This window comes from Brienomyrus brachyistius, chromosome 11 (genome assembly GCF_023856365.1).
Source record: "Brienomyrus brachyistius isolate T26 chromosome 11, BBRACH_0.4, whole genome shotgun sequence".
NCBI classification, from domain to species: domain Eukaryota; kingdom Metazoa; phylum Chordata; class Actinopteri; order Osteoglossiformes; family Mormyridae; genus Brienomyrus; species Brienomyrus brachyistius.
In genome coordinates this window covers 404,772-419,874 of record NC_064543.1, presented here as the reverse complement: position 1 = coordinate 419,874, position 15,103 = coordinate 404,772, and the positions used below count along the sequence as shown (strand labels likewise).

Below are 15,103 nucleotides of genomic sequence, written 5' to 3'. Positions count from 1 at the left end.
GCTCAAAGCTGCAGGGGTTTTAGGAACTGTAGCAGCTTGGATCGAAAATTGGTTTACAGACAAGAAGCAGCAGGTAGTTATTAGAGGCACAATGTCACAGTGGGCCTGGTTTCATAGTGGGGTACCGGAGGGTTCAATTTTAGGACCACTATTATTCCTGCTTTACATCAACAATACTGACACCAATGCATAGAGTAAACTGGTTAAATTTGCAGACAACACCAAGGTAGGTGGCGTAGCAGATACTAAACTAGCAGCACAGATACTACAGCGGGATCTTGATTTAATTAGCGACTGGGCTGATACCTGGCAGATGAAATTTAACATTGATAAATGTAAGGTAATCCATGCAGAGAGCAGAAATATAAAGTACAGATATTTTATGGGTTACACTGAAATAAAGGTAGCTGATTATGAGAAAGACCTTGTTGTGTATGTTAATGCTACTATGTCCCACTCTGGCCAGTGGCCAGTGTGGGGAAGCAATAAAAATGGCCAATAGGATGTTAGGTTACATCTCTTGGTGTGTGGAGTTTAAGTCAAGGGAAGTGATGCTACGATTATACAATTCCTTGATAAGACCCAACCTAGAATATTGTGCGCAGCTTTGGTCACCTTATATTAAAAAGGACATTGCTGCCTTAAAAATGGGTTCAGCGTAGGGCTACAAGAATGATTCCTGGTCTTAGAGGAATGTCTTATGAGGAGACATTAGTTGAGCTAAATCTGTTCAGCTTCTAACAAAGAAGACTAAGGGGGGGGACATGATCCAGGTATATAAGATACTAATAGGTATCGAAGCTGTTCAGCCAAATGGCTACTTCAATATTAGTTGAAATACAAGAGCTCATGGTCATAGGTGGAAATAAGTAGGAGAACATTTTTAGCCAGATTTGAGGAAGCACTTCTTTACACAGCGTGTAGTTAGAGTATGGAATAGTCTTCCTGTTAGTGTAGCGCAAGCTAAAACTCTGCGTTCCTTTAAATCAGAGCAAGATAATATTTTAACAACTCTGAGCTGTTACTTGAGTTCTCCCAAAACGAGTTTGTGAGAGACTTTGCAGGGCAGCCACTGTATAGAGCCCTCAAGATTTTTGGAATTACAGATCTGTGCAGTAGGAAAGCCATGGAGGACATTGTGGAGGCTGCAGAAATAGTCTCAAGATGGTTGTGGATCAAGAGGGGATCCCTGTGGACAACAGCTGCCACTTGGGCGCAAGCTGGGGTCTGTTCAACCCTGACTGGGTTTTTCATTATTTAATGGACTCGAAACACCCCATAACCCTGACTGCATCACTAGCTATATGTCAACCAATGGGCATAATGACCAGTGACAGTAAAACTCCTGCTGTGACTTTTAAGACTACTGAAGAATCAATGATCTGAATCATTTTTACTGTTATTTACTGAAATTGTAAACACTCTTACAGAACTTACGAAACGATAAGGAGGTTAGGATTTTGACTGCTACTGACACTGTTCTCATAGCTGAGTTTCTGAAGAATAGAGCCAATTTGTAGTCCTCACACTAAGAGAGTTTCGGACCATGAAGCTCACTCAAGCTTCTCGCCTGGCTGTATAAATACAGCAGCAGTAACAAAAACGACACCCTCAGGGGATGCAGATTTCTGTTTTCTTAAAGCCTTCTTACTTTTTCAATACTTGCTTCAATGGGAAATAACTGCTCTCACTTAACGCTTGCATGGTGCTCTGTCCTGGCACTGTCCGTGAGTATAATCCACAAAGACAGCAGGAATTAGAGAACTGTGGCAACTCCGTCTTGAGAAATCATTCTTCACTGGCAACCAGCCCCCTGTGTCAGGGTTCAGCCAGTGGATATGTCATTTACCCTTTGAGATTCTGAACAACACGCCCTTGTGTGTTTCCATCAGCCACTTCTTGAAACAAACATGCATTCCCTGGGCTTGTGGGGACCTGTCAGAGCTCTCTCGCTTCAGTGGCCTGAAGCGCTGTGCTGGGCTTCACTGAACGGATATGCTTTTAAAGGGCGTGCCTTGGAGGGACGAGCCCCCCAGAGATGGTAAAGTCCACTGAAGGAGCAGGAACTGGACTGGATCCTCAACACCTGAATCAAGGCTGTTTTGCCTAGAGCGACAAAGCACTCCAGCGTTGTGGAGGTTTACTGTACTACGACCTTCTTTTATACAAGACACATGAGATCCTGGTGGGTTGGTTATATTTATCAGCCATATTCAGAGGCACGTTCCAGGGAAGGTTTAATTTCCAGGAAGGTCCAGGAAAAGGCGACACCCATATATTTTATTCTGTTAATTTTATGGTTCCAGTGCATGTATTTATTTGCAGCATTGTGCATTTGTTGTGTGTGTAAGGCAGGACTGAGTAATGCAAATCGATATACCAACACTTTGTTCTGAGTGCTAATTTCCACAATTGCATTTATTTTTTCACCCAAAGCAACACACAAATTAGAGTGCAGGGTCGGCCAGTCCGAGGGCCACCAGGGCTTGAGGACTTTGCTTAGGGACACGAAAGTGACTCTGCTCTGCAGTGAACATTGCTGAGCCACATGTCACCTCCAACGGCTCAGCCATCTCATCAGTTAGAATCCATAGCTAGCTGCACTGACACAGCAGAGTGCTGCCAGACACAGCAGCATGTTCCAGCAGTCTTTCCAAATACTTGTGGAGAAGTTAAGAGAATCTGAGGTCCCACACAGGAGCTACAGGAAGCTCCAGGAGAGCTCCTCACTGCCACTGCGAGTTCAAGCTGCCCAGCCTCCCATGACAGACTCCACTCAAGGTGGGTCGATTGGCTGCTCAGAAACACACACCATTCTGCTGGCTGCAAAGCCAAAATTCACAACTTTACTCTGAAATACATATTTTTGCAGATATTTTTGTGTTTTCCCCAATGTATAAATGTAGCTAAATGAATGTTTGTTAATGTTTGACCTAAACCCACCAAATTGCACAGTATATATCAAAAGTCATCTGTCTTTAGTAACAAAGTAGTAGGAGTTTTTATAAGTGTGGTTTTAAGACGTTAACACATGCCATACTCTTACGGGATGTTAGATATCAAGCAGGAACATTGCACTTTTTGTTAGGATAATTTTCCTTCCCAGTTAGCATGAAAAACTGAAAGTCCAATTCCCCAACAGACGGAGCAAATATACGAGGCCTGGCTGCAGTGAATCGGCAGGCCAAAGCAGACAATCATCAGTGTAATTCCAAAAAAGATAAGTTGCTTTAGTAGGTGTTGGGCCATAAAGCTGTTCATTTATTTACCATTTCCCCCAGATGGTATCCTCTGCTCTATAAGATAAAAAAAGATTATAGTGACCTGCAAAAACCACATTTTCATAATAAGTGGTTAATGAAGTGAAGTAGCACTTGATTTAGCTTTATAATTTGCATAAAGGAAAATACATGCAGATAAAAATGCCCCAAATAAATTAAGGTGAAACACTTCTGTCATCATAGTTGAGTGTAAAATTCCTTATCTTTACACAGATTGAATATTTTTATAACTGGATGAAAACCATATTATAGTTCTTTTGTTAAACTTTGGACCTGGCTACGTTCCCTGAAAACTAAGACATATATCAAACACTAATGAAGTAATAAAGCACTAGAAAGTTTATAATGAATTTTAACAATACCTGTAAGTTCATGTATAATAAATTTACTCTGGGACCCTTTGGCTTCTAAATAAATTATCTGAAATGAGCCCTGTTGTAAAAATATTTTTGATGGACTTTAATTTATTTCCAGAATTTCACTGTAACCTGAGGCTAAATTCTCAAATGAGACTTAAAACAAAGGGTTTCTTTTAAAATTGCTTACACAACTCTATTAACCATTAATGAAGCACAAACATGTTATTTGATTATAGTGACAAAATTGTTTGTTTAAAGTTGTTTAAAGCTATGATTTGCTCTATTTATGGTTAATTTATTGTAGCAGGGTTTTGGATTTGTCTGTCCCGGGGTTACAGGCAAGCTGGAAGTGGGCTGACCAGCTGGGTACAACCCTGTCCCTCTTTTCTACTTTTTTTCCCACAACGATTAATATCTTTTTTTTAAAGTGCATATCGCCTTATTGGAAAGCGGAATATGCAGGTATTAGATTGATTGGAGGTGGGAAGCCAGGTCTATCGTGAACTGTGGGGGTTTTCAGTCTGCCTACCTTTCTGCCTTCCGGCTAACAAACAGGACATCTACCCCACCAACCACACCGGCACTCCCCTCCATCTATTTTAAATCACTATGCTTTAATATACTAGCACTTCATAATTTATTCTTTAAAACAGCATAACTGCGTCCCTGGTGTCTTAATCATATTACAGAAAAGGTTTAACATAGCTGCGATACTTGTGCGACAGCGTGAACCAGCAGACATACAGTATGTTTATGACATTACGTACTTGTTCCGACACCTTGAGGAGGATTGTCCAATACTGTATACAGCACGTGCTAGAAATGATTGGAAGTTAAAAAAAATTGCAGGCCTGCAAATCTTGGCAAGGTAACATAAAGACATATTTTTACATAATAAAATATGATTAAAACTGGATAGGTTGCCTCCTACACTGATATTAACACTATTCTGGATCATCTAGGAATCGCTTGGGTGTTTGTTCCTGTGACAGAAAAGTCTGTTAAATTGGGTGTTGGATGGATGAATCCATTGTGAGTTGATCTCGTTTAAAGGATTATGCAAGTGAATTTCCTATTGAAGTGGCATAAACAGTAAGTCATTGGGTTACAATGGCTTTGCGGTGTCAAAAATGTCATGTAAATTACAGGAATGGATAATGGAGTGTTTACAGTTGACAGAGCCAAAGTGTTTGCACAAAATAATGTACTTTCCTTAATGGAATGTGCACGGCAGGAATCATGGCTATACAGCACTTGAAGGTCACCCTTTTAACTTTTAAAAACGGGGCTCTGCTGGGACTTGGTGACAATATGTGGCGGCCGTGGCACCTCCCTCGTTCAGCACTGAAGGGCCTGGTGTCTGCAGCAATGCAGCGATGCAGCTCGCTAACGACAGCTGTGCTGCTTTGGTCTCAGCGGCGGAAGCGATTTGGGTCCAAAGCTGAGCGCCGGGCAAGCTGTCAAGGACACACAGCCCCCAAAGCATCTCTTAGCCAGTCACGGGCTGTGGGGGCAATCAGCACCCCTCCGCCCAAAAAGCAAGCAAGTAGGTGAGGAGGCTTTCGCAACTGTTTGATATTTACCGACTGATTTTGTTTGCAGAATTTAAATTTACGTATCTATTACATGGGATATTTGTACATTTTTATGCTTTTTTCAACTCAACAATTGCTTCCATGAAATGTTATTAGCTACATTCAAGCTCAAATGTCAGACAAGTACTATGAAACTGCTTTATATCAGTAAACCCTGCTGGATGTTGAATTCAGGTAATACTCTATGCAACACGCAATACGCATTATTCAAAGCAGCATTTTTGTTAATGATTACTGATTATTATTTTTTTGCCCTCAGTAATGTTCCTGCAGCACATTGTCTTTCCTGGGAATACATCAGTGCTTTTCTAACATTGGTGTCTCTGTGTTGAATGAGGCTGGCATATGGGAAAAGGTTATATTCAGTAATGTGAGTGCCAGGGTGTGTTGGGGGGTGGGAGGGGGGGCACAAAGAGCAGGAAGTGCTGCAGTTAATAAAACCTGCCCCCAGTGATGCAAACCGGAAAGACTTAACTGCATTTGCACGATTTTATACAGGAAACCAATTTAATGACAGACGCACAGGCCCCAAACATATGCTGCAAAAATGATGCCCTTTAAAATGACCTGGGTGTATTGTGTCCTTGGGTTCTCACACATTGTGTCCTTGGGTTCTCACACATTGTGTCCTTGGGTTCTCACACATTGTGTCCTTGGGTTCTCACACATTGTGTTCATGGGTTCTCACACATTGTGTCCTTGGGTTCTCACACATTGTGTCCTTGGGTTCTCACACATTGTGTCCTTGGGTTCTCACACATTGTGTTCATGGGTTCTCACACATTGTGTCCTTGGGTTCTCACACATTGTGTCCTTGGGTTCTCACACATTGTGTCCTTGGGTTCTCACACTTCACGTTTCTCACAGAGACACGAATGCAGCGCTAAGGTATGAGCTGTATTCTCCCTTTAATATTTCGGACTGCCATTCTTAGTCTTTGTCACTTTTAAGAGGTTTAATCAACTCCTTTTTCTCATGATCCCATTTTCAAAGATCCACCCCCCCCTCCCCCATTCATCAAATAAAGCTATAACTCGCCAGTATGCAGTGATTCCTCTAAAAGTTGATCTGCATTCCTACATTTTTATTTCAGGTGCAAGTGATATTTAAAAGATATATATTGCCTTGTGAAGTCAGCTGTCTGGATGAAAAAATGTATGCTGAAGTTTGCTCATAGGAGAACAAAGTTTAAATGTGATTAAGAAAAGCCCATACAGAGTTTATAGAGCCCCTGATGGTAAAGCAAACATGTTTGGCACAGCAGGGCATTCAGACCATGATTCTGCTAAAGCTGCCGGACAGGACAAAGGTGAAAAAAAGAAAAGCCTTCAGAAGAGAGTGACACCCTGGGGTCTGTCTTCTTCTGCTGCCGGCTCAGGATCACAAAGTCCTGCAGAGGATGGGGAAGATGCAGTCACAGCGTCTCCACCAGCACTCACCATGCACACACTCAGTCACGTTCCTGCCCCCTCGCTTCGGACAGCCAATAGAGGAGGCAGCCAATGAGCATGTGAAATGAGGGCTGTAAGAGTGAGGCAAGGGTTAAAGGCTCCTCCCAGTGGGAGAATGCTTAGGTTGGTTGGGGCTGTGCATACGGACTCACGCATACAATGCGTCAGAAAGGTGAGGGATCTGAAAGCCCCCGACAAGCCTGGAGAGATTAAACGGGAGAGAGGGACGAACTTCTACACCTCGATTCTACTGGAAATTCTTAGCGTTTCCACACGGAAGCTTTAATGGGGAGTTGTGTAAGCCATTACAACAGGTAAGCTCGCAGACTTTGGCCAGACCTGCCCTTCCTGCCCCGAGTCTGTCGTGTTTGCATAGTGGGGAGGCGTCTCTCTGCGCCGCACAGTGCACTGTCTGTGTCAGGCATGCTAACACAGCTTTGAGCAAGTTAAATCTTGACAATGAAATGTTATTTATTGGGCAAGTAAATGCTATGACTGGATGGTGCAGTTCGTGGTGATTTTAGGGCTTTTTCTTATTTTGCTATTGGTCCTATATTTCTTTCTTAATTTGCACATTATAAAATAAGCCTTTTGTTATAAAAAAAGTTTTTATGAGAAAAATTAAGAGAATGAATATGACATTCTGTTCATACGTCCAGCTCAGTTTACGCTTCTCTCCAGTTTTGCAGTGAAAAAACCTTCTGCAAAGTATGTTTGCATTAGAAAACTGTGGTTGAGGTTAAAAGGTGTATTTTGATCTTCCTCACATAAATCAAGATGCATAATCAAAAATATAAGTTTTACATAAAAAAAATCTGGCAAGCCTGTGATTCAAAAGTGGTAGGTTAAGCGCAAATGTAAAGCTGTTAAAAGGGCTGTAGAACACTGTCAAAAGGCAAAACTCAAACTTTGAGTAACAGGCAATATGCTTCCAATCATCATTTTAAAGCAATGATTTTTCATGATTCAGTCAGGGAATTTCCCAGCAGCTCAATGCAGCTTTTTAATGTTTTTAATGCTGCTGAAGGTTTTACGCAAAAGTGAACAAATTACAATCTGTTAGCCTTCATCTATTTTTTAAAACACAATGTGGTGCTTAATTCCTCCAGAAACATTGAACAATTATCTTAGGGATTCTGTGTCATTAAGCAAACTCTGATGGGTCATTTATTGGTCCTTAAAAAAGCCTCATTACTTATTACTTGCAGAGAAAGACATCAACTAATCAATAAAAGTACTGCACTCATCATATCTATTTAAGAAGATCTATCAATTTTGATGAGCAATGTTATAGGAGTGACCTCTAAAAATGCATCTGGGGAGGTGATCTATAGTCTGATAGAATGTGGGCTTATGAAGTTTCAGTGACAAATATAGATGGCATTGGGCCAGTTTGCAAACCCTACAGACTACTTACAGAGTAAAAAATTGTTACATGCATATAAATGTGAGTGCATGTGTGTGCAGACTTGTCTTGAACTGAAAATCTAACTCTTGCCAGCTGACCAAAGTTGGCAAATCAATGTTAATTAGCAATAACATGTTGGAACCAGGCTTTCTTTTTCTACAATGACCTCATTCACACATACAGCCAGGTGAAGAAGGAGGGGGGACTGAAGAAGACAGCGTGTGCTCCTTTCGAAAGCATACAACAGCCCTCGTGGGAGGAGTCAGCCAGTCGATCTGGCAACCAGCAATCAGTCATCAAAAACCTCATAGTGTCCAATGAGGTAGACATCCAATCCCTGCCCCCTGCATCCAACGCTGGCAGCCCCACCTACACCAACCTAGGTAAGAGCAAAGATATGGAAACAAGGATACCGCCTTTGAGATTGTCTGCCAGTCGATCTGGCAACCAGCTATCAGTCATCAAAAACCCCGTAGTGTCCAATGAGGTAGCCATCCAGCCCCTGCATCCAACGCTGGCAGCCCCACCTACACAAACCCAGGATAGAGCAAATATATGGTAACAAGGATACTGCCTTTGAGATTTGATGGTGTATCTGCAGGTCTGCTACATTGGTGCAGTCAAGAGCTGCTAGTAAACAAATGCAATGTGTATTGAGAGATGCAGACGTCTCTACAAAAATAGAGTGTAACTCACTTAATTTTGAACTCATTTTGATGAAATTTGGTTTATGATAAACATTTAGTATTATATTATAGTATATGTTATAATACATACAATGACATACTTGCAAACAATAATATGGCCAAGCAAACTACCAGGGCATAGTTGCCATGGAAACAATTTCATGTCATTTTGTCAAGGGTATGTTTTTATGCACTCACAGCAAATTTCATGTCAGCTGACCAAAGATCGGCCAAGACATTATAATAATAATATAATATAATATATTTGATTTCATATTATATATGATATGTATAGTGGGCGGCATGGTGGTGCAGTGGTTAGCACTGTCGCCTCACACCTCTGGGACCCGGGTTCGAGTCTCCGCCTGGGTCACATGTGTGTGGAGTTTGCATGTTCTCCCCGTGTCGTCGTGGGGTTTCCTCCGGGTACTCCGGTTTCCCCCCACAGTCCACAAACATGCTGAGGCTAATTGGAGTTGCTGAATTGCCCGTAGGTGTGCATGTGTGAGTGAATGGTGTGTGAGTGTGCCCTGCGATGGGCTGGCCCCCCATCCTGGGTTGTTCCCTGCCTCGTGCCCATTGCTTCCGGGATAGGCTCCGGACCCCCCGCGACCCCATAGGATAAGCGGTTTGGAAACTGGATGGATGGATGGATGATATGTATAGTAATGTATAGTATGTATAATGTAAAGTATGTAAAATAATGAAATACTACGTACAAGTTGAACATGATACTGGATACTTATTGAAATTAAATTCAGTTACTGGGGGTGGATCTAATCAGCTCTATACCAAAAAAATTAACCTTCTGAATAAGCAGAACTTCCTCTGGGACATGCAGGCTTCCATCTGTGAATAGGCAGCATCAAGTCTAAATGATTTATCTGCTCCTCATTGCCCCAAGTCACTTGTTTGTAATGGCCCACACCTGCTCCTCGTTGCCCCAAGTTGCTTGTTTGTAATGGCCCACACCTGCTCCTCGTTGCCCCAAGTCACTTGTTTGTAATAGCCCACACCTGCTCCTTGTTAGCCCTTGTTATTCATGTGTATTAGAGTGATTAGGGAGCTAGGAAAGGATTGGTAATTACCATTTCAATTAAAAAGACCTGGATTTCAGTCGATTTTGTAGAAAATTACTTTCTTCAATACACATTGTATTTGTTTACTAGCGGATCTTGACCATTCTAGTATTGCAGACTCACAGACGCCCAGCGATGCATAAGCAGTGGTAAATGAGGTATCTATGTTAGGGGGTGGTGTGTGGCTCAGTACAGAGTGTGTTCACTTGGACACTTGGATATGGACAGTGGCTACGGAAAATGGATGGACATTTACAGGAGGGGCTGGTAAAATACAATATTCATATTCTATTTCCCCTTAAAAAGCTGCATGCTTTGGGGAGATGCTTTCCTGGACAGTGAGTTATCCCTCTGCTGCTGCTGTTTTGCAGGACTTTTCAGGGTCAACATGACCCCGATGAAGAAGCCCCGAAACAACAATCTTACAGAGAGGATCTTAGGTCCTGTTGACCCAACGAGTTCAGACAGCAGCTCCAGGTTTGCACCACCACTCCTGCCCAAGAAGACCCCAGCTGTCACCATGATAGGTCTTGCAGAGAAGGATCAAGGTTCACTGAAACTGCCCAGTACTACAAGCCAGCAAGGTGAAGCCAACCTGAGTGTCGTAAACCCCCTGTACTCTACCTGGAACGCAAACAGCCATGACTCCTTTGAATCACAGCCGCTGGAGCAGGAATACCAGAATACCTTGGAGCTGCCAAATCTAGTGAAAGGGCGGCCAGCTAACAGCCTATCCTGCCTGATTTCCTATGCCACCCCCTCCTTTGAGGGGAACAAGAGGGGTGCCCGCAGCACGGAGTCCCTGCTGACCTCGGGTCGGCGAGCAGAGAGGGAGCCTGTACCCAGGCCCCAGATGCAGCCACTTTTTAAGGGCATGGAGAACTGGGAGGAGATGAGCTCCCGGATCCGCCGGCTGCACAGGGACATGTTGCGTAAACTGGCCGGCAGATGTGAGGAACAATTCATGGGCAGGCCTGGTGAGCGCCTGCACTTTGCCATGGACAGCTGGTCTGACTTCAGGCTCACTGGCAGCAAGCCCTGCTGCGAGTCCGCAGACGCATTTTACTACACCGCTGCCTACGCCAAGGAGCCGGAAGTCACCTATGCGATCAAGGTCTGTCTAAATGATGTCCGACCAATAAACCGGTCATCATTCTGCATACTCTCCCCCTGAAATGTTTTCCTTCACGTCAAATGTGTTTCTAAACAGCACAAACCTTCAACAAGCATGTAGCTGCTTTTTACATTCTAACCACTTTTTGACCAAATCTTTGCATTTTTTCCAGTGATGAACTGGCTTTTCTTTTCTGGCTTTTCTGGCTATAAAAAAAAGATATTTTGATAAAGAATTGCAATCCTAAAATGTGACTTCTGATCTTCAGGTCCAAGTGCTTCACCTCTAAGATCCCTACTATGCTACCCTATGCCTGGCATTAGCAGCTCAGGTCTTAACAGCTCTGCTCTCTGCGTTTCTAGGTGTGCAGGAGCAGAGGGAAAGATGGCCAGCGGCAGCACCTCCACAGCGTGGCCATCAGGCAGGGCATGGCACCACACTTCAACATCCAGCAGGACTGCGGTCACTTCCTGGCCAATCTGCCCCCTCGCCTGCTACCCGGGCATGAGGAAGAGGGCATGGATGGAGGTGGGTGCAGTTCCGGGTCAGGCGGGGGTGAGGAAGGAGATGGATATCCTAACCCATCCTTTTGTGTCAGGTTGGAACAGACACACCCAGGGACACCCTCAGGACAGCAGGATGGCGGGAAGTCTTCAAAGCAGAATGGTGGTCATCACCCCCGAGGTCCCCTTCCAAACGGCAGCGGACTTCGTGAGGGAGGAGGTGGTCCGACACGGGCAGAACCCGGAGCTGTACGAGCGTCAGGTGTGCTTGCTGTTGCTGCAGATGTGCCAGGGCCTGGAGCATGCTAAGATGCATCATATCACCCACTGTAACCTGAAGCTGGAGAACCTGCTGCTGGTTATGTGTCAGCCCCGGGGCTGGGGTGGAGCGAGGCAGGGCGGCGGAGACAAAGACCCGGCCTCCACCTCCACCTGCCCCGCCCGGCTCCTCATTAGCAACTTCACTCAGGCCAAGGTGATGAACCAGCTGGCGGAGCCTGACATAATGGGAGACAGGTCCCGCTTCGCCCCAGAGATCCTCGCAGGCACCCAGTACAGGAAATGCGATGAGTTTCAGGCAGGGATCCTGATCTATGAGATGCTCCACCTTCCCAATCCCTTTGAGAAGCTCCCAGAGCTCAAGGAGATGGAGTACAGCCCTGCTGACCTGCCCCCGCTCCCCGCCCGCTCTCTCTACTCGAAAGGCCTACAGCCGCTAGCCCTCATGCTCCTCCGCGCCAATCCCTCGGAGCGCATGGAGATGGCAGAGGCCCGGGCGTACCTCCAGTGCCTTCTGTGGGGCCCTCGGGAGGATCTCTTTCAGGCGCTGGCCTCCAATCCGGACCCAGCCAGCAGGGAGGCCATCATGCAGAGCTGGCTAGACCTAAAACAGACACTAATGATGATCAAGTTCGCAGAGCGCTCCCTGGACACGGCTGGCGGGGTGAACTTGGAGGACTGGCTCTGCTGTCAGTACCTAGCCTTTTCTACCACAGACTCACTGAGTCATGTGGTCAGGGTCGTCCAAAATGCACAGCAGCAGCAGAAAAAGCACCTGTGAGCTCATTACTTGCATCACCTTTTAAGTTCATAGTCCTCATTGCTTGTGCAATACCAGCTGAACACATCAAAGATTCATGTTGCGGCGGTTGAGAGTCTCCTTCCACCCCAGATGTTCGGCTGCTCTCCCATTTTGCACACTGCTTTTCTTGCTTCCTGACACAGCTTTTGATGTCACTCTTTTAAAAGGTAATTTCAATAACGTGTCTGTAATAGACAAGGCCTGGTAGAAATGGTGTTAGATAATTTAACACTAGGAACTATTTAGCCTCTTTTTTTTGCAAAATATGTTTGTGATAAAGTGGAAGTGTGGACCTGCATGAAATCCATGAGAGAGCTTATTGATGTTTCAGTGGCTTCAATATATTTACATCTGGCAGTGTTGTGAGAACAGTGACTGATGCTGTGTGATTTCCAAAGAAGCGTCACTCCTACATAATCCTCAGTGTTTTGAGTATATTTTTTTGGCAGGTTGACTTTGATATTGTATGTGGGAAAATTACCAAATGACTAGTTGAATAAACAAGTTTAAGTATTTTAATGGCACTTTTCATCTCAGTATCTAACATGTATGCCATCATTATTGGAGCCACTGCTCCCCTCAGGAAAAACACTGGAGAAACTGAAGGTCCTTAACAGGACAGAGGACTCCAGCAGGACAAAGGGCTCCTATTGGACAGGACAGAGGACTCCTGCAGGACAAAGGGCTCCTATTGGACAGGACAGAGGACTCCTGCAGGACAAAGGGCTCCTATTGGACAGGACAGAGGACTCCTGCAGGACAAAGGGCTCCTATTGGACAGGACAGAGGACTCCTGCAGGACAAAGGGCTCCTATTGGACAGGACAGAGGACTCCTGCAGGACAAAGGGCTCCTATAGGACAGGACAGAGGACTCCAGCAGGACAAATGGCTCCTATTGGACAGGACAGAGGACTCCAGCAGGACAAAGGGCTCGTATAGGACCGGACAGAGGACTCCTGCAGGACAAAGGGCTCCTATAGGACAGGACAGAGGACTCCTGCAGGACAAAGGGCTCCTATAGGACAGGACAGATGACTCCTGCAGGACAAACGCCTCCTATAGGACAGAGGACTCCTGCAGGACAGAGGATTCCAATAGGACAGGACAGAGGACACCTATAGGACAGGACAGAGGACTCCTGTAGGGCAGGACAGAGGACTCCAATAGGACAGGACAGAGGACACCTGTAGGACAGGACAGAGGACTCTTGCAGGTCATGCTCCACTGGCTCCTCAGCTGTGGCTCAAAGTTCTTTGACTCTCAAGCTAAACATCCAACTCTTAGCTACCTGAGCTGATCGCCAAAAATAATTCTGCTCAAGGGAACCTGGGAAACAATTCTGACTCGAGCTAAGGTCAAAAATTTTTCAGACAAAATTTATCTGCTGAAAGCACTACCTAAGATAAACTACCTCCGGTAGAACCTCTGTAGGAAAAAAAAGTATTGAGAATACACTGACTGTCTCTCTCTTTAGCACACTCTATCTGCTGCTAGATTAATGGGTATATGTAGGAGAGCTGTTGCCTGCCGTAAAACGTTATGAATTGCGTAAAATTCAGTCAGGATCATATAGACCATGTAGATCATGCAGATCCCCTTTTTCACCACTAGGGGACTCTTGTGCTTCACTGCTTCACTAACTGCAGAACATTTCCAGGGGGGTGTTCCACGAAGCAGAATTTCTCCGTTGGCTGGGTTTAACTTAGCTAGAGGTCATGATTGTCCAGTAGAAATGCTCCTTACCTAAACTCTTATTGGACAATCATGAGTTATAGCTAAGTTAAACCCAGTTTGCGGAGAAATTCTGCGTCATGGAACACCCCCCCAGGTGACATTCTGTCTATTTCCATGACATTCTGACTATGGAACTGCTGTTTCACATTACCTTAAATTGACAATATCACCAACTAACATAAAGAAAATCCACCTAATAATGGATGAAAATTTATAAAATAAATAAAACAGTACTTCCAGGACGTAGAATGTCAAGTGATCATAGAGACCACAGATGACTTAGCAAAATGTCATTCATTCATTCATTAATTCATTCATTAACCTTTATTTCACCAGGCAAAGCATTAAGAACATTTTCTTTTTTACAATGACAGCTTGGCAAGTGCCAGAAAGCGCTTGTAAAACAAAAGGGAAATGGAAATAACAAACAAACAAATAAATAAAATAAAACCATAATGGAACAATTAAGCAGAATTAGAAGATTTACAAGTGTCCATAAGGAAGCCTAGAAGGCCATGACTGATATAAATGTATTTGGCTTTAAAGATTTCTGTGATGAATTCCAGTCATTGGTAGCAGCAGACTGGAATGGTAACAGTGATGCTTTGAGGAGAACTGAGACTATTGCAGAGAGGAAGGATGCAGGTAGTATCTGCCAGTAGCATGGATAATCTGACCGCAAGCCGACGACCGGCAGCGATGGCCGTATAGCGGCCAGCTCCGCCATCCTCAGCATGAGGCGTGCCAGCGACACTCCCAGTGGCTTCCTGGTCTGCTTTCTGGGTAGCCTTCTTTACATGAACTTCTGCTC

At 44.4% G+C, this 15,103-nt stretch overlaps 1 protein-coding gene across 2 annotated transcripts; it reads left to right on the top strand.

Annotated features, from left to right (window-relative positions):
* The first annotated feature begins 6,804 nt into the window (after positions 1–6,804).
* LOC125704180 (inactive tyrosine-protein kinase PEAK1-like) lies at positions 6,805–13,081 on the top strand. Of its 2 annotated transcripts, XM_048969535.1 has the most exons (5): positions 6,805–7,000; positions 8,278–8,477; positions 10,231–10,973; positions 11,336–11,501; positions 11,572–13,081. In XM_048969535.1, exons 1-5 carry the CDS (start codon positions 6,972–6,974, stop codon positions 12,534–12,536), a joined length of 2,103 nt encoding a protein of 700 aa, XP_048825492.1. In that variant the 5' UTR covers positions 6,805–6,971; the 3' UTR covers positions 12,537–13,081. The 2 variants fall into 2 exon arrangements, with proteins under 2 accessions (XP_048825492.1, XP_048825493.1); XM_048969536.1 differs by lacking the exons at positions 6,805–7,000; positions 8,278–8,477 and adding an exon at positions 9,582–10,126.
* The last annotated feature ends 2,022 nt before the right edge of the window (positions 13,082–15,103 follow it).